This window comes from Megalops cyprinoides, chromosome 21, assembly GCF_013368585.1.
Source record: "Megalops cyprinoides isolate fMegCyp1 chromosome 21, fMegCyp1.pri, whole genome shotgun sequence".
NCBI lineage: Eukaryota > Metazoa > Chordata > Actinopteri > Elopiformes > Megalopidae > Megalops > Megalops cyprinoides.
In genome coordinates this window covers 17,654,117-17,681,202 of record NC_050603.1, presented here as the reverse complement: position 1 = coordinate 17,681,202, position 27,086 = coordinate 17,654,117, and the positions used below count along the sequence as shown (strand labels likewise).

Here is a 27,086-nt window from a genome sequence, read left to right as displayed (position 1 = left end):
AATATATATTCTGAAGAAGAGAAGACATATATTGGCTGAAATTCATCCCATGTCACTTACAGAATTACAATACTCTACCACAGGACTCTGGTAGCGTCCTTGTGCTTTCCTTGTGCAAACAAATTTCCTCTTAATCACAGTTTCTATACTCATAAATCTGTTATTTTAATAGAAGCATTTATATACTCTTTAAAATATGAAGTACAAACTTTCAATTTCATGATATGACCGATACCTCCCATAGAACTGGTAAATGTATCTCTCCTGTGTGTACATCACACCGCCGTCAGATTTCACCCTTTGTAATTCAGGGTTTGTTCGCTAGAGGATTCATAGAACAAAATCCCGTCAGGCACGCTGTCCTGAAATATTGCCATGATGAGGCCCAGAGTCTGTAGAACTACAAGGCCGAGGTCCGCAGTTTGGGAGCGCCGTGAGGCAGAGCCGCATCCTATGGTCCGTTTCCTGAGGAGCCAGGATCTGAGGCCCCTCTCCTCGTAACGGGGACCACACTGACGCCTGCCTTAAAACTCCCATGGCAAACTGCTCTCCCCTCCCGAAGGTGTGCCCGGGTCCCTCCGGCTCTCCAGCTTGGGGTGCTGAAGCAGAGCGGAGGCACAGGCGACTCTGTCCGACACCGATCCTTTTCCTACTGACTGCACTTACCTAATGGTTTGTGTTCCCACAGGGTTCTTTTTAATACTAAAAAAATCTTTTTTTGATTGAATTGACATGGACTAGGAATCTTAATGTGAATGGTGGCAAAATAATAATAGACAATAATAACAATAATAATCATCATCATCTTCATCATCAACATCATCATCATCGTAATATCATGTTCAGCTCTGCGAGCAGCAGTTCCACTGTCTTCAGTGTAAAAGTTTAAAGGCATTGTAGATTCGAGCGGGATCTCGCGAGTTCTTTTTCTCAGCAGTTCCGCTCAGAGCTATGAAACAAACACGACACGAAATGCAGTGTGTCCATCTACCACAGCGTTAAAAGAAAGAAAAAAACAACCAAAGGGAAAAAAAATAAGCAGTCATCGCAATTCCACCATTCACACCCCAGCTGGGGGTGGGAACAATGCATGCGCTCGGTCAGCAGCGCTATAGCATGGCTGGAAGACGCCGCGGCGGCAAGCTCAAGCGTTCCGTCCTTTGACCGGTCTTCCCCACGCTAACCCAGGGATTCCATGTCAAAGAAGCACACAATATTCAGGCCTTGTTAACCATAGCTATTTTTTTGAGCCCTGTCATAAGAGTGCAGAAAACTCCGAAGCAGCCGAATCAGGACGGAACCGGATTTCTCTCCCCCCTCCCTCTCTGTGTGTGTGTGAGACGTTCCACCCCAACACACCTCCCCGGTGCTTTCCGTTCCCGTCCGTGTTTTGAAAAGGAAGCAAAACGCATAACGCTTTCCGTCCTCGCAAAGAGTCTGTGGACGTGGGGCTTGTGTTTTTCCCTCTCTGTGCTCTCTCCGTTTCTGCTCTTCCTTGCCTTGCCATTGTGTTCTTTCGGCCCAAAAGGGGAAAAGAGAAGACTCTCAAGGTGGGTGTAGGGGAGGACCCTCCTCAGACCTCGGTCTGCAGGTCGATCATCTCCTGGCCCACCAGCGGGATGTTGGCGCTCGTCTTCTCCCACTCCACAGCCTGCAGCTGCAGAGGAGAGGCCGGCAGGGGCTCCAGGTCTTTGCGCACCCAGGACGGGGGCGAGTGCGTCTTCTGGACCCCCTCCCAAGCCCGCTCGCTGGGTGTCTGCGGTTTGTCCTGTCAGCAGAAGCGAGAGAGAGAGATTGAGCCCAAATGACGCACTTCTTTCACACAGGGCAGGAACCATTACATAAAGCAAAGTCTGAGATCAAGTTTGAGACTACAACACCAATACTGAGATAAAGAAAATACTTCATCTAGACTGAAGGCTTTTCTTCATGGTCTGTAAGAATTCACATGTTGAGCTTTGACCTGGATACCACTATTATAGTTAGTATGCTTCACGTACATGTGTATCTAACAAAACTAAATGTTTCAGGTTCATGATGAATACCAGCTCAGTAAATTGGTGACTTCTAGGCTAAGACAAGTTTTCAGAGCCCATCACTGCTGAAGGCCATGTCAACACTTTGGATGCAGTAGCTGAAGCAGCCCTCTTTCTGCAGTATTGGCGATGGCTCTGATTTTGGTTTCATGTCAAAACCTGCTGATAATTACCAACTAATCTCTTTCATATTGCTCAATGGCCATGTGCGCAACAGTGTTGCCTAAATAAAGGTCTGTCTCACGTATGGCCAACAGTACTCTTCAACACTAAAGCTGTGCGTGCCAAGCAAGTTTATTTACTGACTGCAGCACTCTGTCTATCTATGGTGACTAAAACAATTAAAAAGCACCGAGATGGAAAGGAATAGAAACTCACGCTCAGGCTAGTCTTGTCACTGCCCCCCGACGAAACGCTCCACCTCTGAACAGGCTGCAGAGAACACAGACAAAGGCCAGACGGTCAGTAATATCACCTCCCAATCTCCATTGTCACAGCCCATTTCAAAAAGCTCTACTCATTACCCGAGTGCATTAAATCACATTAAATCATTCTGATTACGGTGAAGAGGGCTGAGGTTCCTTTTTAACTTAAAACCCATACATTTTTTTCCAAGCCTCGTCGTAATTAAAATGATGTCAGGCGACGTGCACGAAAGCAAAGCCACCGCATTAAGATGCAATTAAGCAAAAAGGGTTTCAGCTGCTGATGGATGATCCTAATTTGAACCGGCAGCTCTGCTAATCAGGCGAACGGGTTCCAAATAACTATCGGACAAAGGGAGGCTCCCTGACTCTTCGGCTGCCGGCTCACTGGCCAGCCACGACCGGCTGAACAGCCGTGCACGTCCCTCCGCAGCTCACCTTGCAGTCTGAGGGAGGGGACTCTCTGTCTTTATCGGCGTGCTGCAGCTTCCGGTTCAGATCCTGGAACATGTCCTGGTGGCGCTTACGTGTGTGCATGACCTTCTGCACAGGACACAGAACACGGGGAAAACACGCCGGTCAGCGACACCCTCGTCTCTCTCTCACTCTCTCCCTCACGCAACACATCAAATCCCCCATTAATGTGAATTACGTTCACTTCACAATCTGACAAACTGTAAAGCAATTACACATCTTATAGTCAAATTGTGACTGCATTACGCTATCAATTACTTTCAGTCAAAATGGAATTAAGATAAATGCCTGCATGTATTTACAGGTTTTGCTTTGGCAGTAATTCGCTTCCAAAAATTATTTTTCAATTCATTTCGACACTAATTGGTTTGCCTGTCTATGTCAGATGTAATTTTGAGTCATAAAGATAAAATTAACTGAAACTACCACTTGTGATCTACAACCTGCTACTTGTGGCTCAAAATGGTAATAGTCCTTTTGGGACCACACCTAGTTACCCTCTTTGTGTTATGATAACATAATTATAAGGAAATACAAAATAAATGAAAGAAAAATGAATACCTCAAAGTCGAGCTCTGCGTAGCGGGATTTTCGCCTCTGTAAATACATAAAGGAAAGAAGGATATGGTTATTTTCATGACGTTTTCACAGTGATTTGTAAGTTCTTGGTTTTTTGCACTGAACTGTATCCAGGTGACTCATGAAGAAACAAGAATGCTATCAAAACCTATTGGTCTGTAATTATTTCTCAATACAAAGAGGTAGGGATGGAATTATCTAATACTGCACACAGAATTAAACCTTGTTTGGAGAAATTCTGCTTGAGAATTGAAAAAAAAATCTAATACAAGCCTAAATTCATACTACCATGTTCCAGACTAAGCACATTGTTAATTAGACCAAACGCCCCCATAGATGATTGACTGTATATGTCAAAAATTGCTATCAAAACTATATATATATCTATAAAATCACAGATTTTCTGGACCTTACAGATCCCAGGCCTCCTCTGCACCCCACACTGAAATGACTCAGTGGTAAAGTACCCTGTGTTACACATAAATGACTACAAGTGCTTTATTCAGAGATGCAGTGGCATGCTGCCTCCCTCACAGCTCTCTCTGCTAAAATGGCCGCTGCACGTTGCCACCAGACACTGCATTAGCCTTGAGCTCCCGCTAATGAAGGGCGGAAGCTCGACCGCCATCGTTAACAGCGAGACGGCCCTTTTTTGCACCGAGAGGGGTGGCGTTTGGAGGACTTCGCCCCGCAGCCACATCAAATAGATACCATAAAAGAGCCGTAAACACGATGATATGTGGGGGAGTGCAGATGTCATTGTGTCCTCTGACTCATTCGCAGCTTTCAGCGCAGAACGGAGGGAGCGTTCCACCTCCCACAGCTCCGCCTCCATGCAAAACACTTAATGGACCCTAACCCCTCATCGTCTCACACTAATGGGCCACCATTTAAAAGGGAGAATTGTCGCTGCGGTGATAGATAATTCAGCGGATGGTCCCCTCTTAATTAAAAGAGGCCAACCACTACCCCCTCCTCCTCCCACCCCTCCAAAAAGATTTCCCCTACCCAGGCCCCCTCCACCGTGTAAACACACTCGTGCAATTCCCTGTGGTGGCATTTCATTTTCACAAACCCTGTGAAACAGCCTCGGTGTGCGCGACTGGAGAGGTAATTAAACAGAACACGCTTGGTTGACAAATGGCGAGCGTCTGCATCTGTCTCCCCTGAGACCTGAACCTCAGACACATGTGTGGATACACAGGTAAAATAGAGTGCTTGGAGTGCTTCCAGCAGTTTCAGCAGACCATGATATTACAACTGTTCAGGGATCAGACTGCATCATATGTCCCCAGGTAAAATAAATCAAACCAAAGAGAAGTTGTTGGTTAGACGGAGAGTGCTAGTCTGCTATGTAGTCTAATGCATAGGTAAATATTTAGCACTCATGTAGGGTGAACCACAACTCAAGCTTTATATATGAAATTGAGAGGGTCTGCTCCCTAAGATAGGAGCAGTCAGGCCAGCTCAGAGCCCAGCTGTATGAATGTCAACACCAACCTGCACAACTTCATGTCAGATTTGCTTTCAGGGGTGTCAAAGTTATTAAGAGGCGTTAATGAGCAGTCTGACAGATACAGTCTGTGCTGCATAATTGATCAAACTCCAATGTAATTTACACTTCAAAGGCCTCGAGTGACAGGCTCGCAGGGTTCACAAACTCCAAATTTCACCCCAGGAGCAACAGCAGCGACTCCACACCTCTAGCCATCCAAACCATCTTGTTTGCGTGCACGTGTGGAGAGAGATGTGAAACGTGTGTGTGTGCCATACCACTGCCCCCGCTCCTCCGTCCCTGCCCCCCCCCCCCCCCCCCCCGGTCGGACTGGCGCCTCACCTCCAAGGAGCTCATGGAGAGCGTGGAGACGGTCTCGCTCTTGGACATGGAGTTCCAGGACTCGCCTGCGTCGCACATGCTGCTGGTGACGTGTGACTCGCTGGAGATGTTGTGCAGGTTCTGGATGGGGGAGTCTCTCTCGGAGCAGGAGACGCTGACGCGGTCCGAGGGCAGGCTCTTCATGCTGAAGCCGGAGCTGGGCTCCGGCGGGGGGCTGCTGAGGTGGACGAGCCGCGTCTGGGGCAGCTGCTCCACGCTGATGTTGTACTGGGCCTGCTCCTCCTTGGGCCGCCGCAGCGTGGACGTGGTGTTGGGCAGGAGCACGTAGCTGCTGCCGTCCACGCCGGCCAGCTCACCCGCGCCCCGCGCCGCCAGGTCGGCATCTAGCTGCTTAAAGAGCTCGCCCTCGCAGATGTAGATGGAGTTGCTGCCAGGCAGCTCGCCGCCCATCCTGCCCTTGTCCCGCTTCAGCGTGAGGGTGTGGCTGCCGAACTCGGCCACGTTCTGCAGGTGCTTCTTGTTCATGTTGGCGGGCAGCGTGTGGAAGTTGGAGCCCTTGGGGACGGACATCCCCTGCGGGGCCACCTTCTCGTCGCCCTGGAGTGAGGGGCGCTTCTGGGTGCCTGTTGAAAAGAGGAGCGTGTGCGTTACAGCCATGACTTCACCACATGTGCTCAGTTACACACAACTATCATTACCATCTAACTGCTGAAGAAAAAATAGCACAAATGGCTTGAATGTCAGCTGTGACAAACGTGCGATGGACTGGCAGTGACACGACGCTTTGTGTTTGCGGTTCATGTGCTCGCAGAGTGATCTTGTGGATAAAAGTAAAGCTAAAGCTAAAAATAGCTAAGAGGCCTGCGTCAGTCAAGAGGCTCACCTGGTCTGCCGGAAGAGTCGACGTCTTTCTCAAAGTTAGACTGTAAAAGCAAACAAAGAGCAATGTAAGTGACCGCGGAATTCAAAAAGCTACCGATGTCCACGTGAACAAATCCAGCTATTCCAGGGCTTACCATGAGCTGGGTGTGACCATTCTGGAAAGAGCTGCTTGAGTCCCCATTTCCATCATCCTTACGGTCGACCACACGGCACTTGACCGCTTCCTGGACCTGAGACAGCACACGGTACTTGGTTAACACACTTCAGTTCAATGGTGAAAACCTCACCTTCTCACATCAGTGAGCCCCACCCCCAGCTGGCTCCACCTCTTTACCTCTCTGCGTAGGATGCAGTGCACCATGACGATGACGAAGCCCTCCAGGGAGTCGAAGACGGCAAAGAGGATCTGAAAGAGGGCGGAGCGGCGGTCGGTGATGGCCAGCACGGCGGACATCCAGGTGAGGGCAAGCAGAGGAAGTACCACGCAAGAGCTCCACAGCGACGCCCTGCAGGAGAAACATTGGAAAATACCCATTAGGAAATTAATTTTTCCTGAATGAAGCAACAAAAAATAGTACTACACCTCATAATTCTATACATTAGTATTTGTATTAGTACTGCCACATGCAGTTGATATACACGTTATGTCGATATAAATGATATTTACATGTTGTACTATAGAGAATTTATAGAACAACACACTGTATATACAATTTTCAAAACAGAGGTGAGACAGACCAGTATGAATTTGTTGTGGACCTATAAATGTATGTGCAGTATTTATAGATAAGACATACCCAGCCCGCTCCTTCAGTTTCACATCAGTGATGCCATCCTTGGACACAAGCTTGTTGAAAACCAGGATCCCAATAACCATGTTCACCTGTGAAAGAGATAAGAGACCCAGTGAAGGTGTGTTTTCACTGACAGCACCGACCTGCGTACAGAAAAGTCTAGATGGCTATGTGGCTAGCATCCCTCGAACAAACAAACAAACCACATGACATGAATGTGGAAAAGAAGCTGCTCTGTGTGAACTATACTACAACTGAACTCTTTTTGTTTTGTTTGCCTGACACTAATTTCTAGAGAAAAACAAAGAATTTTTATTTTTACTTTTTATATTTTTTATTTTTATATCTCATAATCAAAACCAAAACTCCACAGGTCTCTTAACAGGAAACCAAAATGCCGCAGCTATTTTATTAGCATACAAATGTCAGCTATGATAACATACATATGTAAGTCTTTGCTGTGTACTTATAATATACAGACCTCAGTTCTGTTCTAATCGCATATAAACCTTCAATCTAATGCCACTGAAGTTTTCCCGGAGACCTAACAGCTAATGAGAATAAATGGGTATTTCATTAGGAAGTAGTAGCAAGACTTACCAGAACGACAGCTGCAGCTGGTCCAACAAATGAGTAGAGGAGGCCGCCTTCCAGAGAGAGCCAACAGCTACAGGAGAGAGTGAGAGGAAGTATGATCACCAGTGAAGGACAGAGGGACAGAGGTGTGGCAGTTTGAAGAAAGAAAGACAGAAAGAATGCCATGTGCTAGAGTATTTCACCCATGAGGGACACTTACTAGTTGACAGTGCCGTAACCCTTGGCCTTGGTGAAGCCCACAGACACAGCCACGACCAGTGCAGGGAGTCCTGAAAAAGAGAGGGAGGAGAAAAAAGAGTCAGGACTGAAGTAGGTATGACAGGGCAACCAGAAAAGACTCTGGGGGGGGGGGGGGGGATATAAGGAGGAGAGAAAGAAGTAGAAGAGAATATGGAAGGGAGATGGAGAGAGTGCGGGAGAAGGGACGGCATGAATGCAGCAGGAAGGAGAAGGGAGAAAGCGAGAAGGGGGCCTTGCAGAGAGAGGACAGGATGAGGGAAAGGCAATGAGAGGGTGCCCAGTGCTGAGGCAGGTACATGGACAGAGGGACAGCCAGACACTCACCCCATCCCAGGCACAGGAAACGCTTGCGGATGATGCGGTTTCTCAGACGCCCCGTGACTGCCATGTAGGACTGCCACGCCTCCGTCAGCACCCAGCAGAAGGAAGACAGGAAGAAGAAATGGAGGAAAGCAGCCACCAGTGTGCACACCACCTGAGAGGGAGGGAGAGAGAGAGTTAATTAGCATGTCAGTGCTAATGACGCTTTTCACAGCCACGGTTCGAGTTCTGGGCGTGAGACTGACGATCGGGCTGACAGATGGACGGTACCTTGTTGCGAGCTTGAGTCTGGCCAATCAGGATGAGGGCATTGGAGCAGATGATGGAGAGGCAGAAGTTGATCAGGATGACAGAGCGTTCAGAGCGGATATACCTGGAGGGGAAGACACAGCGGTGAGCAGACATTCACTGCAGCCATGTGATAATTTAAACATTTGCACGTGCACACTGTCAACAGACAGACAGATGTCTCAAATGTAAAATCTGTCATTGTGGATACTTTGTACGGCTGTTTTGCACATTACAATTCTCATGGGGGTATTAGTGTATAGAGTTGCAGGTAAGTGGGACATAAAGACTGCACAGGGGGTGCACGCAAGGGTTAACAGGCGAAGTCTCTTACTTCCAGACAGACACGTAGATGATGATCAGCAGGAGCAGCGTGAGGGAGGAGACCCCACAGCCCACGATCAGCGTCACCGACGGGAGCAGCGATTTGTCCATGTTCTGGAAGACAGAGACACACAGGAAGCATGTGTTTAGATTTAGACTGCACACTGCATGCCACACTCATAGATAAACACACACAGATACACACAAGCACGCACACACATCCTACAAAACCCTCTGAGCAGCTGACTGACTGGCGGAATTGGGCCACAGCTGTAAGGCAAGGTGACTTCAAGGTGACTGTGTGAAAAGCTGAAGAGCTGAAAGAAAGACGTGATTGGTGCTCTTTCCCACTGATCAATTATATCACCCAATGAGGTGCAGAGGACACTCCCCCATCTGCACAGATACACAAGTATTTTACCATACATATATGCATCTCTCCGCTAACCTGAGGAAAATGTTCCCAGAGCCCTTTTTTTTCACCGTTGCCATGGTGATGTGTTAACATGGCCATGACAGTGTCAGTAGCTGCTATGCCACTCTGCTGCTGAAGGTGGGCTGTGCACGTGCACGCGCATGTGTGTGTGTGTGTGTGTGTGTGTGCGTGCGTGCGTCCGTGCGCCTGCCTGCCTTTCCGCGCGCCCAGCGAAACCGCAGCCTGCCCCACGGGGGCAGGCATTTGGGCATTAATCACTTTCGCATTAATCACCAGACCCTCCCGCGCTCCGACAGCAATTAAACCTTGTCACACGACCGGTGCCAGTGCTCATCCATTTCACAGAGAGTCTCACCGCCCCCTCCCAGCACGTTCTGTGCGCTTAGAGATGCAGAGGAGAGCACGGCGTGTGCCCGTTACTCTCGCCGCTGATTCAAGTGGGGGAGAGGGGGCGTAGGAGCCCCCCCCTTCCCCCCTCCTCCTGGTTGACTCTGGGGCGAACCCTCACTGAAGTGCTAATTGGTCGGGTTTATGGCCTTGTCTCAGCTCCAGATCTGACGCCTGTGCCGGGCCAGGTTAATTCAGTACCTGTGATTAATCTGTACTGCAGTGAATCCTATGAAAGAAGAATCAGGAGTGTAATTGGGTGGAATGCCCAGGGGACTGGGCAAGCCGTCCAATCACAGCAGGAGCAAGGAACAAATGGGCTAATAGGAGCAAAAGCCGTGAGCAACTGCTATTACACGGGGCAAGAAAATTCTGAACAATGACTACGCTCACTGAATTGGAATGGATGCGCAAACTAGAACAACTGAAATCAACGGTAAATTACACAGTACATGAATCTTTTCATAAAAACATGAGCCTTGGAGGCCCAATTTAAGAGGCCTCCAACATGAATGCGTTGGTGTTCATTTGTGATGGTTGAGCACTGGCAGGAAAGTGATCTGGGTGCTAGGAGGATGGCGTCACCTACTCACTAATGATGCAAGGAATCAGCAGGAAAGGTTACAAAAACTCCTACAAGCACAGTGGTCACCAAGAAAGGTACTTATGGTGGTCATCACTGACGTTCATATTGATCTACCTTTAGAGGACTCCACGGTGCTCTCTCTATGCTTGAATGTGCTCAATTGCAGACCTAAGCTGCAGTCTTCAAAGCCCTTGTTCAGACCAGCCGATAGCATCATTACATCATTGTCTTCAGTAGATGCTCTTATCCAGATCGACTTACATAGATTACAATTTTGTCCATTTATACAGCTCGATATTTACAGAGGCAATTATGGGTTAAGTACCTTTGCCAAGGGTACAGGAGCGTTGCCCCAGCAGGGAATCAAACCATCAACCTTTTGGTTACAAGCCCTGCTCCATCAACAACAGTTGTATAAAAAGTAAGCCATGGGACCAGACGTGTGTGTCCAGGAGCTGAAAAACATACGCTTTTCACTGAAGCTTGTTTCTGTCCCCCCTGGTGTTCTTTGTGTGGCCCTCTGAGCCCTGCTGAAAATGTTTACACCGCACATCAAAAGGGGCAGGCGAGCGAACGCCACTGTATGACCAGACGTCTGGGTCCCACTGGCCCGGCTTCGTTGGTATTCACTGGCTGTGCGAGACAGGACGCGGGCGAGAGCCGACGGAGGGTAAATTCAGGGGAACGGTTCATGCCAGCGGCCACAGAGATTGGGGGGGGGGGGGGGGGGTCCTTTCTCTCCCAAGCACCACTAAAATGAAGCACGCCACCACAACATGTACATAGACGGATATCACACAGACTACATCTCTTTGCAGAGACCGGGGCTCAGCGTGCCGTGAAGCCTTGGGAAATGGTACCTCAGCACATGAATCCCTCTTTCCTAAACAAATTCGGCACCAATCAGGGGAAGCTGCGCTAATGCACGCCAAAGTGTCTGTCTCCATCAATATGCACAGGATGGCTTGCATCCCTATGACTTCACCCACGAAAACCTGCATGTCTGAGTGCACCCTCCCTCCCCCTGACTAAGACCTTATTTACAGGAGAAATGAGTAACAGAATATCTAAAAAAAAAAATTCTGATTATGGGTTTTATTCTTCTAAATATTAATGTGTTTCAGAGTACTGCTTGCAGGCATTGCATTCTTTTAGTCTCCTATGCAGTGTCTCTGAACTCTCAAAAACACCTGGGGAATGGGGTTAGGGTTTTGTTTCTGTTTCAGGTTGCCTTTCTCTCCTGTATCAGGGCCCTGTCTCACATACAAAACTGTCTACAGCTCCTGTCTCCTGTCTTTTACAGCCAACAGGCGCTGCGGATGCCGTTACCAAGGCAACTGGTGAAGAAAATGCTTTAGAGGCTGCATCCAGGCTAATAATAACTAGTCTCACAGAGCAAGAATTTTTCACAAAAACACTGCCCTTCCCAAACGAAAAAAAAACACCCAGAATCATGGTTATTAGTCACAACCACCCCTATTAATCTAAAATCTACCCTGAAGGCCCATGCCTAAAAAGTGCACCATATTACTGTGACACAACTAACCTGAATGTAGTTAATTAGATGGCTGCAAGCATTTTTGTTTTGTTTGTTTTCTTTACCCATTTGCATTTCCAAGTAAAACACACAAAGACCCAAGGAAATACACTTAAAATGAAGAATATGAATACATTTCTTACACATATGCAATGGAAACGAAAATAAATGAGTGCATTTGTATTTAATCTATATTTTACGTGACAACAACGCATATATACACATGCATTAAACCTTTCAAATCTATGTATGGATCATTTTGTCGTGCACATGATATTAGCATGCCGGTTTGCACATGCAATTTATAATATATGCTAATTACGAACACTGACCACTAACCTTGCAAAACAAACAATCTCCTTTAACAATGCAATGCTCTTCCGAACGGAATACTGTATCAAAGAGCGCTTGACATATTTTGTAATGACATATGCATTAACGTGCCCAAACACTTGTTTGTCACAACACACAATCACTATGCCTATAGATCAAGGCTTTGTCGAATGCCACCAGCACATCGAGGAGAAAGAGAGGGCGGGCTAAGAAACACCGTTCTTACAAAAAAAAAACGAAGTCTGCTTAATAAATGATACCACAGTCACATAAGTCAAACATTTACATATAAGAAACAATACGTGCAAGTGCTGGACTTACCATATCGGGATTTTGCCGCGCTAAAATGGCGAAGGAGGAGAGCCTGTCACACACACATTTGGTTCTGAATGAGTCGACGGGCACCGCTCTGCAGCCTCGCGCAGACCAGGATCCAAGCAGCGAAGAGCTGCACCGGGGAGAGAGGAGAGAGAACGGCGGGGTGTTAGACCCGAAGCCCGGTCAAATCTCGCAAATTAACTAGATCTTGCTCATTAATCCTTTGCACTTTCAAATGCATGCGAAAGATCGGAATACACGCTGGAAATGGTGATGGATAAAGGCAAACCGAGGCTGCATCCACCACTGGTTTCTGCATGGACAGGTTATTGCAGCACAATGGAATTCACAGATGCGTCAAAAAAAAAAATATATATATTTTTCAGTCCTAATTATTAATTTTATTTCTTTCATGAAATTCTATAATGAATGTTATGGAACAAAAATGACAATGACGACCACGATTACTTTTTATATACATGTTTTTTTTGATTAATATCCTTATTGTTGTCATGAGATACTTGTTTTCATGTTGACGTTTAACAGCTACTGCGGACGATTTTTTAGTATTTCACACATAACTGATTCTGTGTGACATTAAAAATTCGACTATTCAGTAATACCAAGACTGCAGGACCATACATGGTCAAAAACACAGACAGCCTTTTTTGCTTATATGATATCTTGGGCTGTGAGTTTTGAGTGAGGGATATTGTTGAGATCTTTTTAGCCCGGTGCTCTGTTCTTGAGCCACATAACTGATAAATTGAATAGTTTATAATAACTATTTTTTTCTTTGGAATTGTTAATAAACCAACTGTTGTGGTGGAAATGTTTCAGTCCATTAGGCACTGGGTAAGACAAGTCAGTTGCAATACAATTAATCTGCGGTCACTTTAACATTGTTTCACTCTTGAGTCCAGATGCAATCCAACCACAAAGTGTCTGTCACACACACACACACACACACACACACACATACCCTATGTTCCCTTTCTTCCTAACTCTGGCTCCTGTCATTCTTGCCTTGACCCTAGTACTCATCTTCTTCCACACATGTCCTAAAACTCCTGCACACCCTTCCTTGTGCTAATTTATGTACACATCCCCTCCACCACTCTTATTCCCAGAGTGGACAGGACTGGGGACTCTATGGTGCACTCCCCTTGTGGGGTGTGGTGTCTGACCTGGTGCAGTACATTAAAAGCACTGGGTAAAGTGAAAGTCAATGCCATGTAAGTGTTATCAAAATAATTAACTGAATCTAAATGTACTATCATTTTAAACATAGCTGACACTTCCCACCTCTATAGGTTGAGAGAGTTACAAAACTATGAAGAGGAGGTGTCTTTCCGCTGAAGAGCAGGCAGCCCAAACATGACATTTCCGCAAAGACCTGGACAGATGGTATATATCCCTGCTTTGAATGTATTCTTAACACATCCAACTAAAAATGTAAGATATTTTTATATATGCAACATGCAGCAAGTGTGACTCACTGCTAAAGTAATGCGGTCACACTTTGTAACAGGCAACGCAAGCAAGATGCCCTCTCATAGTATTTGCAAAGACACAGAAAGACTATGCTGAGGCTTGAAACTCGACTCCAAGGTCCGCGAGGGAACAGGCTGCATGGTGTGGGAGGGTGTGAATGACGCAGGTGAAAATAATGGAGTACAAGGATTCCTCCCACATTGGCCAGCAAGACGTCACACGCATTGGAAATAATAAGCTTGAGGACACTTGATTACATTTTCTGTTTTCATTCGTAGTCTTGTGTGCTAAGGCCATGAAATCTTTGAATCCTCCACACTCTGCTTCCGGCTGCAGGTTTGGCATTGTTCTACTCGCAGTGGATGTGCAGTTTGAACTTCCGGCCAGAAGAGCATTTTTCACACAGAAGGACTGTGTTTATTGTCTCTTAACTTCTTCTAATCCTACCCCTTCTGAATGTTTGAAATGCTAGAAGGGACTTTGGAGAGGTTTGCGATACTACTTCAAACAAAGCCGTTGGCAAGAGACAGACCCAAAAGCGTGATACCCCAGATACCCCGCAGAGGTAGAATGGCTGCAGATATATCTCATGGTCTACATCTCAGTCCCACAGCTCACTCGTATATATGTGTATATGTGGTCCGGAGAGACTTGGTGTGTGTGTGACTCAGCTCTGGGGCTCTCTGCAGTGTCCCACACGCACTCCCGCCACTGACTGGGGGATCTCCAAAACCCCCGGCGGAGCGCAAAACCATCACCCCCAAGGGCTTCCCCTTTTTTTTACTCTATATCCACCTCAGCTGAACAGTCCTCAGAGGAACCCAGTGCTTTCTGTACTAATGAAATGCAATCGTTCATACACTGCCGAGCAGTTGCCGCCAATGATGTGATTACTGCTCGGGGTGGGAAATGAAAGCAATGATGCAAATTTACAGGAATTCAATAATCAGAATTGTGTTCTCTGGCTCCGATGATGTAACAAATTTAGTGCAGGAGTGGACCAGGAGGTTGATGGGCAGATTTCCCATAGGGATACATGCCCCATACAGATAAACCTGTCCTTCCTCTCAGCAAATTTCTTAGAGAGAAATAAATGGAACGTCTAATACAATAGCAAGAATATATTCAGTATTGAAGGAGGCAAAAAAGTAGTCATCAGTTGTGGAGTAGGGCTGAAGTGTCCTTCAGAGAGACGCTTTGTCTGAGGAACCTGCATTACTTTAAAATTCACCTGTGCAGCTAAATGCAAATGGCTCCTCTGTGCAAGAGGGAATACTTCAGACATGGGCATTTTATCTTCTGCAGAGGACATAAAAGTCTTTGCAAAAGTGCTCTGGGTGTATTTATATGAGTTTGCATGGTCGGGGAATAATGGACTCCACCTAAAGAGCCTGGCTTGGCTGGTGAACAGTGAAAAGCGGCTTGGCTCATGTATTCAAAGCGTTTGGCACTGCAGACATGAAAGGAGAGTGTTTATATTCCCTGGTATGGAAATGAACTCATGAAAGCTTTCTTTAACTTAAACAGCTAATGGACACAGGGTCAGTGAGCAATCAGTGAGAGTTTATAAGCTAGTTTGCATATGATCAGCAGCACCACAGCATGGATGAATGGCAAAGAAATCCCAGGTATAACTGGGATGAAGTGAGAGTAACGTGTAGTAGGAAAGCCCTCTTACCTGTCACTTTCATCCCAGGAGATACAGGTTTGATTTGTGGTGCCCTACAGAGAGAGAGGACATGCATTCATCAGATTTTAAGAGAGGAAATCAGAAATCAGATGTTTGCAATGAGAATGGGCCAATAGTGGCATTTCCATTGCATTCTGGGATTGCTTACGTTGTAGAGGTGGGAGAACTCAATCTCGATGGGGGAGGACAGGAAGCTGGGGGTGGGCTTGACCATGACTGACACCACCTTGGAGTTGAGCACTGTGGTGTTTCTGTGATGACAGGAGAGAAGTCCAGACTCTCAGCGGTGCACATGCAACTCATACACAATGCTTTGTCTTATTAAAGTCACTGACTCTTATTTTAAGTGACAGGAAGGGTTAGCTCATATAAAAGGGAACCATAGTCTTACCTCTGTAGAGACAAGATGCTGCCCAGGTTTCTGTAGAGGACAATTCCGGTCACAATTGCAGAGTCGTCATCTGCGTCTGAAATGCACAGAAAAGATAAAACAAAACAAAATGTTTAAATGTAGAGGAAGAGAAAAGGAGCAGACTTTCCAGAGACTGTGTATACAAATGTGTGTGTGTACGCGCGTGGATGTGTGTAATTCTCACCTGGCTCACTCATGGACAGGGCACTTCGGGGCACCATTACCCTGTCCTCAGAGTTCCTGACCCAGTCAGCCATGCCCCTCCAGCCCCTCATGGGGAAGCTGACATCAAAGGTGGCGGCAGCCGGACGCTTGTGGATGTTGAGCACTAGGACACAAAGGAGCAGTGGGTCAAGGAACAGGATTTCACATGAAGTATGAACTCTCAAGCACTGACACCCCAGTCACAGAAGAGCCGACCCCCCCAGGAGAAGACAGATTAAAGCAGGAAAGGCAGCCAAATGTAAAAAGGTGCGGAGTAGATATCACAGGGAGAGAAGGTCACACTCTCAGATGACTCCAGAGATGCATGCATAACTCAGCTCTTGCACCAGGTTTCTGTGTTGGTGGTGACACTCTCACCCCTTCCCACAGAGAACTTGAATTCACACAATTTGATTCACACTCTTTTTTTAGGATGGCCTGAACCTCCTAATCCTGGGTACAAGGCGCTGCCTCTGGCCAAAACTCTCGCTCTCTCTAACACACACACACACAGACTGCAGTGCAGAAATGGGGAGCAGAGACTCACCAAGATTTTCAGTGACCTCGTAAATGTCCAGGAAGTCTTTCATTTGCAAGCCGATCACCTCAACAAAGTCTTCCACCAGGCGGAAGAGCTCTTTGATGTTGGGACCCATCTAAGGGAAAAAAAAGGAGATACACTCAAACTTACGTGCAAACAGAATGATTGGCACCCTCTCCCACATCTTTCATTTAATATAATGTCACTGCTTCAGACACTCTTTCATTTGCTTGGACTTATATATCAATTTTTATTGAAGCAGTCCTCATGGCTCTGTAACTACTGAAAACTACCAGAAATTAATACCATATCAAATTATATTAAATTTAAAAAATGTACTCTGTGCCTGGACATTAAAGTTCCATAATTGGAACGTGTGTTTGTTGAGATTTATCTCCGACTATTGGCGAAGAATCTCTGACGTCTCTCTGACGCAGATCAGAGCTGGTGTGGGCGTAGTAAGCGCGCCTCTAATGTAGTGTTTATTACTCCCACCAGTGACAGCTCTATTGGTTTTTATGGAGCTGCACAGATTGGTGAGTGGGTGTACTGTTTTTCTCTCTCTCTCTATCGCTCTCTCCCCCTCTCTCTCTCTCCCCCCTCTCTCTGTCTCTCTGCACTCCCCTGCACAGAGCCCTGCGGATCTCAAACCGCCCCCCCCCCCCCCCCCCCCGATGGGGAGGGCTGTCACTCAGGCTCTGAACTCTTTCACTGCAATCTACTTCACTCGGACGCCGCATGACCGGAAGAGTGCCGCTTATGGCCGGGCACATCTGCGGAGAGGCCGCGGAGCCTTGACCGTTTGCCACGGGAATCCGCGCTGCTCCACTATGAGTCACTACTGACTGTACGATTCCACAATACCTCGCAGTAACAGTTTGATTAGTAGGCATTGTTTGATTTCTGTTCACAGGGGCTGAATCTGACATCAGAAACATTCTATTCTAATTCTATTCTTTTTCTATCACAGTTTTCCCATATTTAAATTTTCATGAAGTTACTGGGGAGGGTTTCAGGACCCAGAAATGTACCTGCTTTGAGCTGTAGCTTTCAGAAGCTTTACAGCAGAGCTGAGTGAACTACATTTTCATAAAACAGAATTGTGGTCTCATGTCTTCAAGGTGCAAATTCACCTTCCATGCGCACCTCTGTCAGAGGAGCAACCCTATGGAAATGGGTGTCCAAAAATTTCGCATGCTCAGAGCAGGCGCCAAGCCTGTCAGCCCGTGGTGTAAATCTGTCTCTCCCGAAGTCACAATGGAACGGTAATTACCCGGGTGAGTGAAATTGTTTGTGACACACGAGGTGTTGGATGCGCTTTTGTGGCCGAGGCTTCAGGTGGCTCGATTTAAGGGGACGCATTGCCGCCGCGACAGCGAAAAGGCGCCCGCAAATGAGGTGCCTGCTATTCTGACTCATTCTAGCTCGTTTTGGGCCCGGACGGCTCCTCGGGTGATAATGGGACTCCGGGACTGGCGGCAGATGATGCGGCGGAGCTGTGAGGTCTGTGGGACATGCGCGTGAGTCACACGGCCGCTACTCACCAGCTGGGCCTCCTCCCATTTCTCGCGGTTGTCCTCCTTCAGCAGGTTGCTGACCGAGTGGGCGAAGTTCTGCACAGAGGAGACAATTGCAAGAGCTTTATCTCAGCACAGATAGCGCCATCAAAGCACTGATGTTGTTTTGATTAGTGGAAGAAACAAGAGTGAGCAGTAAACTTCACGAGAAAGTAATAATACATATAAAAATGCAGTGGACTACGAGGGCCTCATTCATAGAGCCTGAGCCAATGAAAACGCACTGCTTAGAAAGCTTCATAGGTGACACAGGTAAAAAGGTCACATTTCCAAAGTTTCCAAATATGATCTCCAAATGTCCCCTCACCTGCACGTCTGTGTTGCTGGGGTTGTAGTAGGACCCCCTAAAGATCTCCGTCATGTTCTTCAGAATGTCCACGATGGCTAGCAGGTCCCCGCTGTAGGTCGTCCCATCGTCAGAGGTGGACCTCAGCTTGGAGATTACCTCAGAAACTCCATCTCCCACAAGCCCCCTCTGCGCCTTTGACAGGTGGTCACGTGTCTGGGGGAGAACAGTTCCTGGTTATTGATCGTGAAAGTCCAGTAACGTTTCCTCATACAGCGACATCGCTGATTATATTTTCTGAAGACCAAAATGTTGCTGTGGACACTTTCACAAACAAAACAAAAAACATTTTTGGCATCATTATAAAAGTAGCAACAGATTGATCCCAACAATCAGCTTACCATCATCTGAATGTCTCGGTATTCATTGGAAACACATTTGATGTATGTTGGACTCTCCCAGTAAGCAATGCCTGCCTCATTGAGGGTGCATCGTCGAAGGATCAACCCTGTGTTGGCACAGCAGAGTAGAGGTCAGCATCACTCTGTGACAGGTTGATTCCCCAGCATGACTGGTTACTTTGCACCATTACACTTTGCACTATTACAAGTGTGTGTTGGTCTTATGTCTTACCAGAGGCTCCAGGAGGGCAGTGCACAGCCGCAATGTCGCCAGCCTGCGTCTTCTTCCACACGGCATTGGCGAAGTTCTCCTCGCCACAGATCTCGTGGGGTTCTGGAGGGGGCAGAGAGAACAATCAGCACCCTTCTCTGTGAGCCACAGTCTGGCACAAAAAGGTCACAGAGATTATGAAACATCACTGTTGCTGTACAGAAATTCAGCTGGCGAAGGCTGCTTATTCACCACTGTTCTCTCTCTCACGCGGGCATGAAAAGCCCACATGCACACATACGCACGCTCTGGCTTGGCGCATTCCTCCCACACAGAACATTACCTCCCTGCTAAAATTCCTCCTTGCCTCCCCCTACATCAGTGAGCACACTACCGGAGATGCATGCTGGGATTGCAAAGTTTACGCAAATGATTTTTATCCCGCAGTGTCGTTTATAATGAGTTTATAAGCGACAACTGAAAGAAGCTATCTAGATGAATCATCTCCATTCCCCATCACCACTGGTGCATGCTGGGAACTTGAGTTCACCGACCTGGGCACCTCCTCTCGTTGCAACGCTGCGTCTCCTGTCTGTCTCCAGGGCAGGGCTCTCCTCCGAAAAACGGTCCCTCGCACACCCTCTGTCTCTGCTGGCTGCCCCCACCGCAGGACCTGGAACAGCTTCCCCACATGCTCCAGGACTGCCAGCGGCCATTGACTGGTGGAACACAACATGCAGTTTAGGGACTGTCACCGTTTTTGCGCATAACCACCGATGAAAAACTGAAGAACAGCATTGCTATGTACAGAGAAGGCATAATCCTCTAAACCTCTAAGTGTCTGTGAAATGAATAAATGTAAATTTAAATGTAATGTCTATGAGCTTAATTGCTTGATGCACCGTACCAAAGATACAGTAATTAAGTATCACACAGGCCACCTGAAAGCTAACCCTTCCCCATCTGAACTCTGATCCATCTCACGTGAGCTGTTTCTGAGGCTGACATTACCTGGGCACTCTTTCAGGAAACAGTTGGTCGTCTCCAAAAACTCCCCTCGGCACTCAGCGCCTCCGTAAGAGGGTCCGTTACACTCGCGAGTGCGCTGCATGGTCCCATTAGAGCAAGAGGCAGAGCAGGAGCTCCAGCTGGACCATTCATTCCAGGCACCGTCCACTAGGGGGAACCAGAGAGCAAGACATTTTAAGGATGGGGGCGGTCATTACATACACTGTCCACGTGCAGGGAACAAGGAGGACTGGGTACACATTAGGAACATGATCAATTTGCTCCTCATGCCATCCAGTAGGGAGGACCCAGAGGGAACCATTGTTATAGATAATGTGAGGTGTAATTCAGCTGAGATTATTACTGGCACCCTGTCAAAGAGATCTGAAGATCACTGTTCAGTTTGTGCCAATAATGTCATATAGATTTGCTGGCAACTGGAGGCAAGGTAAATGTGGTTGCTAGCAGGAGCCCAATGCAGTATTCTTACAGAGCAATTCAAAAAGGGGCCATATTTTCTACAGCTTGTAGTGAGAAAAAGTGTCATTTATATTACAGAGTCCGAAGATATTGCCATTATTGCCAGTTAATCCGTATGGCCTCATAGACCAATTAGCATGGCATCTTCTTATGAGATTTTTGGCAATAGGCTGGACTGGCATCAGCCAAGCAGTTGGGGAGGCATGTTGGGGAGAGGAATGCTTGTTACATACTTTGTCCACTAGAGGGCACTCGAGAGAATCAAATCGATTTTTTTCCTTGCTGGGAAAAAGTTGCCATTTGGAGAGGAATCTGTAAGTTCTGTGTGAGTGCATGCTGTTCCCACATCAGACTTTCATTGCCTTATGCCTCACAGAGTGGCTTTTTCAGATGCTCTTTCAGCCCCTGTAAGGCTCTTGTCTCCCCACTCTTTCCTGGTATGCCCGTGCTTTACTATGCCCTAATGAACGAGACCCTTGAAATCAGCTTTAAGGCCCAGAGCAATGAAAAGCTCTGACTCTGCAATTGTCCTTCAAGGAGCATTACAGGTGCTTGCGTGTCCTTACGAACAGAGCAATACAGGGCTAATTGGCAGTCCTCTGCAGACATCAATTCAGTCCTTCCCAAAATCCTTCTCAATTAGTGGAATTTATAGTTGGCAGCTGCCTTTGTCTCCTACTGATGAACAGGCTTTTTTTAGCATTGAGAGTTTTTTTCAGTGATAGTTTGCTTTTTTGCTGTTTTTGTACACCTGCCTCAACAATATTATCTGATTTTCCTAGCTATATTACTTTTTATGATATCTCAAAGTTTACTGTTGGTGCTGGAAACACTGAAAGTATTAAAGATTGGAACAGATGGGTGTCCACTCATAAACCGGGCACATCTGGAGGGGGAGTGATCAAAACATAATTTTGCATTTTCCGCTCACCTGGGCAGACAGCGATGTTGCAGAACTTGGTTTGCTTGGTCGGGCCGTCGCAGGGGTTCCCTCCGAACTGGGGCTGCTTGCAGGTGCGGGTGCGGTCCCGGTAGCCGCGGCCGCAGGTGGACGAGCACAGGCTCCAGGGGGACCACTCGTCCCAGGCTCCATGCACTGCAATCAGAGCGGCTAGAGTGTGATTTATAGAGAGAAAGGCACACGGCATGCCTGGCATGCACACCGCCGACCTGCCTGAACACAGCGCTCACCCTCTGCACTTTCACGCTACCAGCTGCCTTCCTTAGCGCTGCCGCACACACAACAGCTTCACTACAAGAATGACAGAGCAATGCGCGCCCATTCCAATTAGCTGATAACACTTCACTAGGATGGCTCCAGCCATGGCCTCATAACTGCAGACTTGCCCGACCTGAATGAGCCCAGCTGCTCGTTCTCTTTGGATTCTCTAACAGGGGGGCCCAGCACTGGACACAGGCCAGGGGGTCCTCTCCAGCTCTTTCATATCACAAATGCTCTCAGAGCGGGGAGGGGATGGTAAGTGGAGAAATCGAGCCAATTAATCACTCAGTCGGGCAGTTGCTAAGTACCAGGCAGGCTCGGATGCCCGGCGGTCTCTGGCCCTTGAGAACTGAGGGTTTGAAGCAGGGAGGTGGGGTGGTGGTGGTGGTGGTGGTTGGGGGAGGGGGGGGGGGGGGGGGATGTTGGATAGGGAGGGGAAGGGGAAAGAGGGACGGAGGGAGACGGGGAACTCACCTGGGCAGACGGCAGTGTTGTTGCAGGGCCGGTGCTCGCGGAGGGGCCCGGTGCACATGGTGCTGTGGGAGGAGGTGACGCAGAAGCGGGTGCGGCTCTGCCAGCCCTCCCCGCAGGTGACCGAGCACACGCTCCAGGGGGACCACTCGTCCGCCACAGCGTCCACTGCAGGGGGGGGGGAGGGGAGAGGGGTCAGCAGGTCTGCGGCGCTGAGGACAAACACCCTCTTCTGCCCGAGCGGGGTGGAACAAGACGACTCCACGCTCAGAGCTGAGAGCCCAAAAGTCCGGCACAGCCACTTCTAAACCTCCCACTCAGCCGCAGTGCCGCTGTCAGATCCAGCCTAAAAGCATGCCCTCGGATGCCAGCCCGCATCCGCTTGCTTTTCAGGCTAAACGTGTCAGCACTAGACAATGGTTTCTCAAAAAAAGCGATTTGACAGCGTGCTGTTCAGACTGAACACGTGAGAGTTTGATAGCGTGTGCTCAGAGCCTGTGAATTATAGTGCGCCACTCAGACTGAGCATGTGGGGGGTGGATGGTGTGCTCTGCACACCCGGGCTTTTTCCTGTGTGCTGTTCAATCTCCTCAGTCATGCAAAACAGCACCCCTGGGGAGAGACAGGTGCACTAACAAAGACACTAGGAAAAAATAAAAATACCTTGAAATCTAATGGTCAAATTGATCGCTGCTCTGCAAGACTTGTGGAGCGGAGTGTAAACCTTCCTGTACCAACATGGAACGGATGAGCTGTTCTTATTTACAATGACAGTCTTTCTGTCCACTTACCTGTCTGGGGGGCCAGGTTTCCATAGCGGGGTTCATCACCGTTGTCTCTCTTGATGGAGCGCAGAGCCTGGCTTCGGGAACGCACTTTACCTGTGAGGAAAAAGTCAGCCATCTGTAAACCTCAGGTCATGTTTTCCAGCGCAGTACCTTCTTAACTGAGTGCAGAAAAGCTTGAGACTGCATTGCTTTAGCACTGTATGAGCCAGTAGGGGACATGATCACAGTGGGTGACATGGTAAAGATAAATATATAATCATGGTAGTGCACAGTGCCTGGAGGACTGAGCTCCTATTCACGTGTTGATCGGCCTCCTGGTCTCTGGACTGGCTCAGCAGGCAATACAAACAAGCCATGGACATTTGCTTTGCAGCCACCTGCCAACTTCCATGGCAACTCCTCCAGAGAGATGATATTTTGGTACGCCGCTGTGCAATGCAGTCTGTGTTGTTTTCGCGTTTTGGACCGGTCAGATCCACATTATGTTAGCCGCGCTGAAGACGAGGGGTTTATTTCGCTCCTGAAACTGTAGGCGGGCGGACGGACGGAAGGACAGACGGACGGACGGACGGACATGCTCACCGATGCAGGGCTGGGGGTTGCAGGGCCGGCCCTCCTCGACCACGCCCTCGCACAGAAAGCTTTCATCAGGGAGACAGGTCCTGCTGCGCGTCTGAACTCCGCCCCCGCACTCGCTGCTGCACTCCGTCCAGCGGCCCCACCCACTCCAGCCACCTGCGGGCCGAGAGAGAGACCGCGCTCAGCGCACGAGAAAACACGGTCCGCGGCCAGGCTTCTGCTGTGAGCCATTAAGCCCAACACGAAAAACAACAGAGAGCTCTCGGGAACAAAACACGTGGGTACATGTTGTTATTATTCACGCATGGTCATTCCAATCAAGCGGGGGGAATTGCAAACCTTCAATCAGGAAAGCAAGTGGGAAATTAAAATCTGACCTCAAGTACTTCGGGTTTCTGTTCCACAGTGTTTTCAGAGTACAAAAGGTAAAACCCAAGCCCGAATGCATTAATAAGTACATGCTAATTTGCACTAAGGAACAGTGAGATCAGCTGTTGTGGGGAAACACATCTCAATTGCATAAGCTCAATTATCACCAGAACCCCCCTGAAACACCTGACACTCTTTTCATAGTCACAAATGTCTCGCTGTCTCGTTTCTCGCAAGTCTACAACTATGGAAAAACTACTTTCCAACATATCAAACCACTGCCTGAAGCACTTTTGGATGATGCAGTTCCTGAGTCCAGTTTTCTTATATTTTTATTCACTTTTAAATTAATGGGCAGGAATGCTTTATTTTTGGATGATACGTCAGTCTACCCGTGGATGAAATGGTGAAAACTATCCCACGGCAGGTGTAGATACCACACAGAAATCCAATCATGAAATGAAGGGAGCTATTTATAGTGTCAGCTATAGTGTTTCTCATTGAAACCAGACGAAAGGCCATTGTCACTATCTCCCCTGCCTTTAAGCATTTGTTAATAGCTTCCTTTATCGGCCCCTTCCTCAGTGTAATGCTATCTGCTCCCTGCTTTTGGGTATATTATTCCATTCATTGTCTCCCCCTAATCTCCCCTCAGCCTGCTCCATACTGACGTAAAATGTGGAAACCAGGTGGACATGGGTCAGAAACATTAGCCTAATTTGCTGAAAGCAGTACTGCTTAGATGCTAAATCTGATTGGATTCTCAGAGTTCCCTTTATTTTCATCTGAAGTGGATGCTGGAATTGATCTAGATTTTGGAACGTTTGGAGAGACGGCATTGCACTGGCTGCAGAGTGTAGCACATAGTAGGTCATCACATCAGTGCTGACACCTACAGGACAACTCTGGCAACTACACCTTGGCAGATAGACACTGAGCTTTGGATGAGATTCCTCAAGGCGGATAATTTAACCTATCAACAAAATTCACAGGTTTTGTACTCCTGTCATCATTTTAATTGAGTTTCTGTGATGTGCTACTCATACACACTGACCTGTTGATGAAACAGAGTCAGAGAATAAGTTTGCCTCCGAGAAGCAGACTGCTGCAACAGACGAATTGCTGCATCATTTCTTATTTCTGCAGTAGCTGTCGGGCAGCACTGAGACGGCGTGTGCTTCTCTCTGCAAAAGTTTTTGATTCTGATGCAGCCTGTTTATTTTCCAAAGAGCTGTGCACACAGCATGTGAGTCAAGCCTGTTCCCATGGAAACTGCAAGAGCCCCGCTTCTCCTTTCTCTAAAATCTCATGCCCGTGGCATCTGCCTGCTGTGAGGTAGCATTATGAGGGCTGTGTACCCCCCTCCTATACCACCCACGTACCCTGAAGCCCCCCCCCTCCCCAAACTCTCTACTGGTCCGCACGGTCTCACTGCCATGCCAGGGGACCTCTGTGTCCAGTTACATAACATGCAAGAGAAAACAATCACACGTTGCTATTGCTCTATTATTTGCATTTGATACATGCTGGCTAATTCTCTTTTATACAGCTGGGTTGAACTGCAGGGAGAATAGATTTTTGCATCTACTGCTCAATGGTACTTAATGACACACCACAAACAATGATTATCTCGAGCAAGAACAACAGAGGGAGAATCTGATGTCTTTTTCTTATCGCTGAGTCTTTAGAGCTGGTAATGAAATGATCCAGACAGACTCAGACTCTGAGCGGTCTTTTGATATCTCCCATCGAGTAGCTGCAATTAAATAGCTTAATTAAAGCATGAATTTTAAATCAGCTTGGTGGCTAGGGTGCTGAGGTAGGGCTGTGAAGGAGCGATCATGCCTCTTTTACACTGTAATGGTTAGAGATGAATCTGTTTGTTTTGTGTTTGTTTATAAGTTATCTGTCTGCAAAGCTGGAAGCACTGCTGCTGTTATTGCTGTTTATTGCGTTCAGTCACTCACCACCATCTCCTACTACCTACCTGAACACTTACCTTTTAAGCTGCCTGCTTTCCTCCTTGTCAGAATTGTCCTGAAAGCATACAGTTGCACACAACTGGACAGACAGTGCTTGTAGGTCTAATAGGACTTACCCATGATCTCAGCGTCGCGGCCCCCGTCCCTGGGGATTGTGGGAATGCACCTCTCCAGGTAGACGCCAGCGCGGAAGCAGCCGCCGGGCTTGCGCTGGGGGGTCTCCCAGCACTGGCAGGGGGTCTGCATGATGCCGCAGGGGTGTCCGTGGGTGCTGGAGGACAGGCAGGTCTCGAGCCACTGGCACAGCATCTGGCAGGCGGGCATGCTGGGGTTGCGGTTGCCGACCACCAGGTACTCGGTCTTGAACTCGCCGTCGCCCTCGGCGGCCTCCAGGCCCTCGCGGGGGGTGACCTTGCGCATCTGGAGGAACTGCTTGCTGGACTGCAGGAAGGCCACTCGGGTGGAGGCGTCGCACAGCTTCACAACCTCGTCGAAGCTCTCCATGCCCAGGTAGGTGCGGGAGGTGTCCAGGAAGGAGTCGTACTGGAAGGTCTTGAGCTGGCGGGGCAGGCAGGCCTCGGTGGGCTTGGTGATCTTGACGAAGACGGTGTAGCGGCGCGGGTCCGGGTTCTGCAGGGTCCAGGAGCAGGGCGTAGACGGGAAGACGGCCGAGGAGGAGAAGAAACCGAAGAAGCGGCCCTGGACCAGGCTGACGCAGGTGTCGGAGGCCGGGCCAGAGGGGGCGGCGGAGGTCAGGCCCAGAAGGACCACGGCCAGCAATGGGATCGAGAAGAGAGACCAACTCATGGCCATGTTGACAGGAGGTCTGGAAACGTGAAGGACAACTGGAGACACAGAAGGAGGGATTCTCCTCTGTGAGATTCTGGAGATTCAGGAGGAGGCAGACTCCTCAGTAAGACTGAATTCTTTCTTGTGCTTTCTCTTTTCTCTCTTCCTGTTTTCTTGATGTAATCTTG

The 27,086-nt window shown here is 48.1% G+C and overlaps 1 protein-coding gene across 2 annotated transcripts; it reads right to left on the bottom strand.

The window, feature by feature from the left end:
• Positions 1 to 1,051: 1,051 nt before the first annotated feature.
• On the bottom strand, positions 1,052 to 27,086 carry LOC118768948 (adhesion G protein-coupled receptor B1-like). 2 transcript variants are annotated; one of them, XM_036515935.1, is made up of 31 exons: positions 26,226 to 27,086; positions 23,762 to 23,914; positions 23,183 to 23,272; positions 22,395 to 22,559; positions 21,630 to 21,809; positions 20,222 to 20,386; positions 19,765 to 19,929; positions 19,232 to 19,333; positions 19,000 to 19,106; positions 18,620 to 18,814; positions 18,280 to 18,348; positions 16,742 to 16,850; positions 16,175 to 16,318; positions 15,970 to 16,045; positions 15,727 to 15,829; positions 15,567 to 15,610; positions 12,398 to 12,524; positions 8,808 to 8,911; positions 8,456 to 8,558; positions 8,189 to 8,339; positions 7,824 to 7,893; positions 7,628 to 7,694; positions 7,031 to 7,116; positions 6,568 to 6,739; positions 6,368 to 6,463; positions 6,235 to 6,274; positions 5,352 to 5,974; positions 3,497 to 3,532; positions 2,900 to 3,004; positions 2,415 to 2,468; positions 1,052 to 1,768 (listed from the first exon to the last, which is right to left on the bottom strand). In XM_036515935.1, the coding sequence occupies exons 1-31, from the start codon at positions 26,920 to 26,922 to the stop codon at positions 1,574 to 1,576; spliced, it is 4,593 nt and encodes a 1,530-aa protein (XP_036371828.1). In that variant the 5' UTR covers positions 26,923 to 27,086; the 3' UTR covers positions 1,052 to 1,573. The 2 variants fall into 2 exon arrangements, with proteins under 2 accessions (XP_036371828.1, XP_036371829.1); XM_036515936.1 differs by having other exon boundaries at positions 21,630 to 21,794.

What these genes read in the sequence shown, in the direction of transcription:
- LOC118768948 (XM_036515935.1), bottom strand. Translation starts at nt 26,922, where the DNA reads ATGGCCATGAGTTGGTCTCTCTTCTCGATCCCATTGCTGGCCGTGGTC. An exon ending in AAACCTGGCCCCCCAGACAG is followed by an intron (nt 22,560 to 23,182) that starts GTAAGTGGACAG and finishes CCCCCCCTGCAG; the next exon opens with TGGACGCTGTGGCGGACGAG. An exon ending in ACTGCATCCTACGCAGAGAG is followed by an intron (nt 6,464 to 6,567) that starts GTAAAGAGGTGG and finishes GTGCTGTCTCAG; the next exon opens with GTCCAGGAAGCGGTCAAGTG.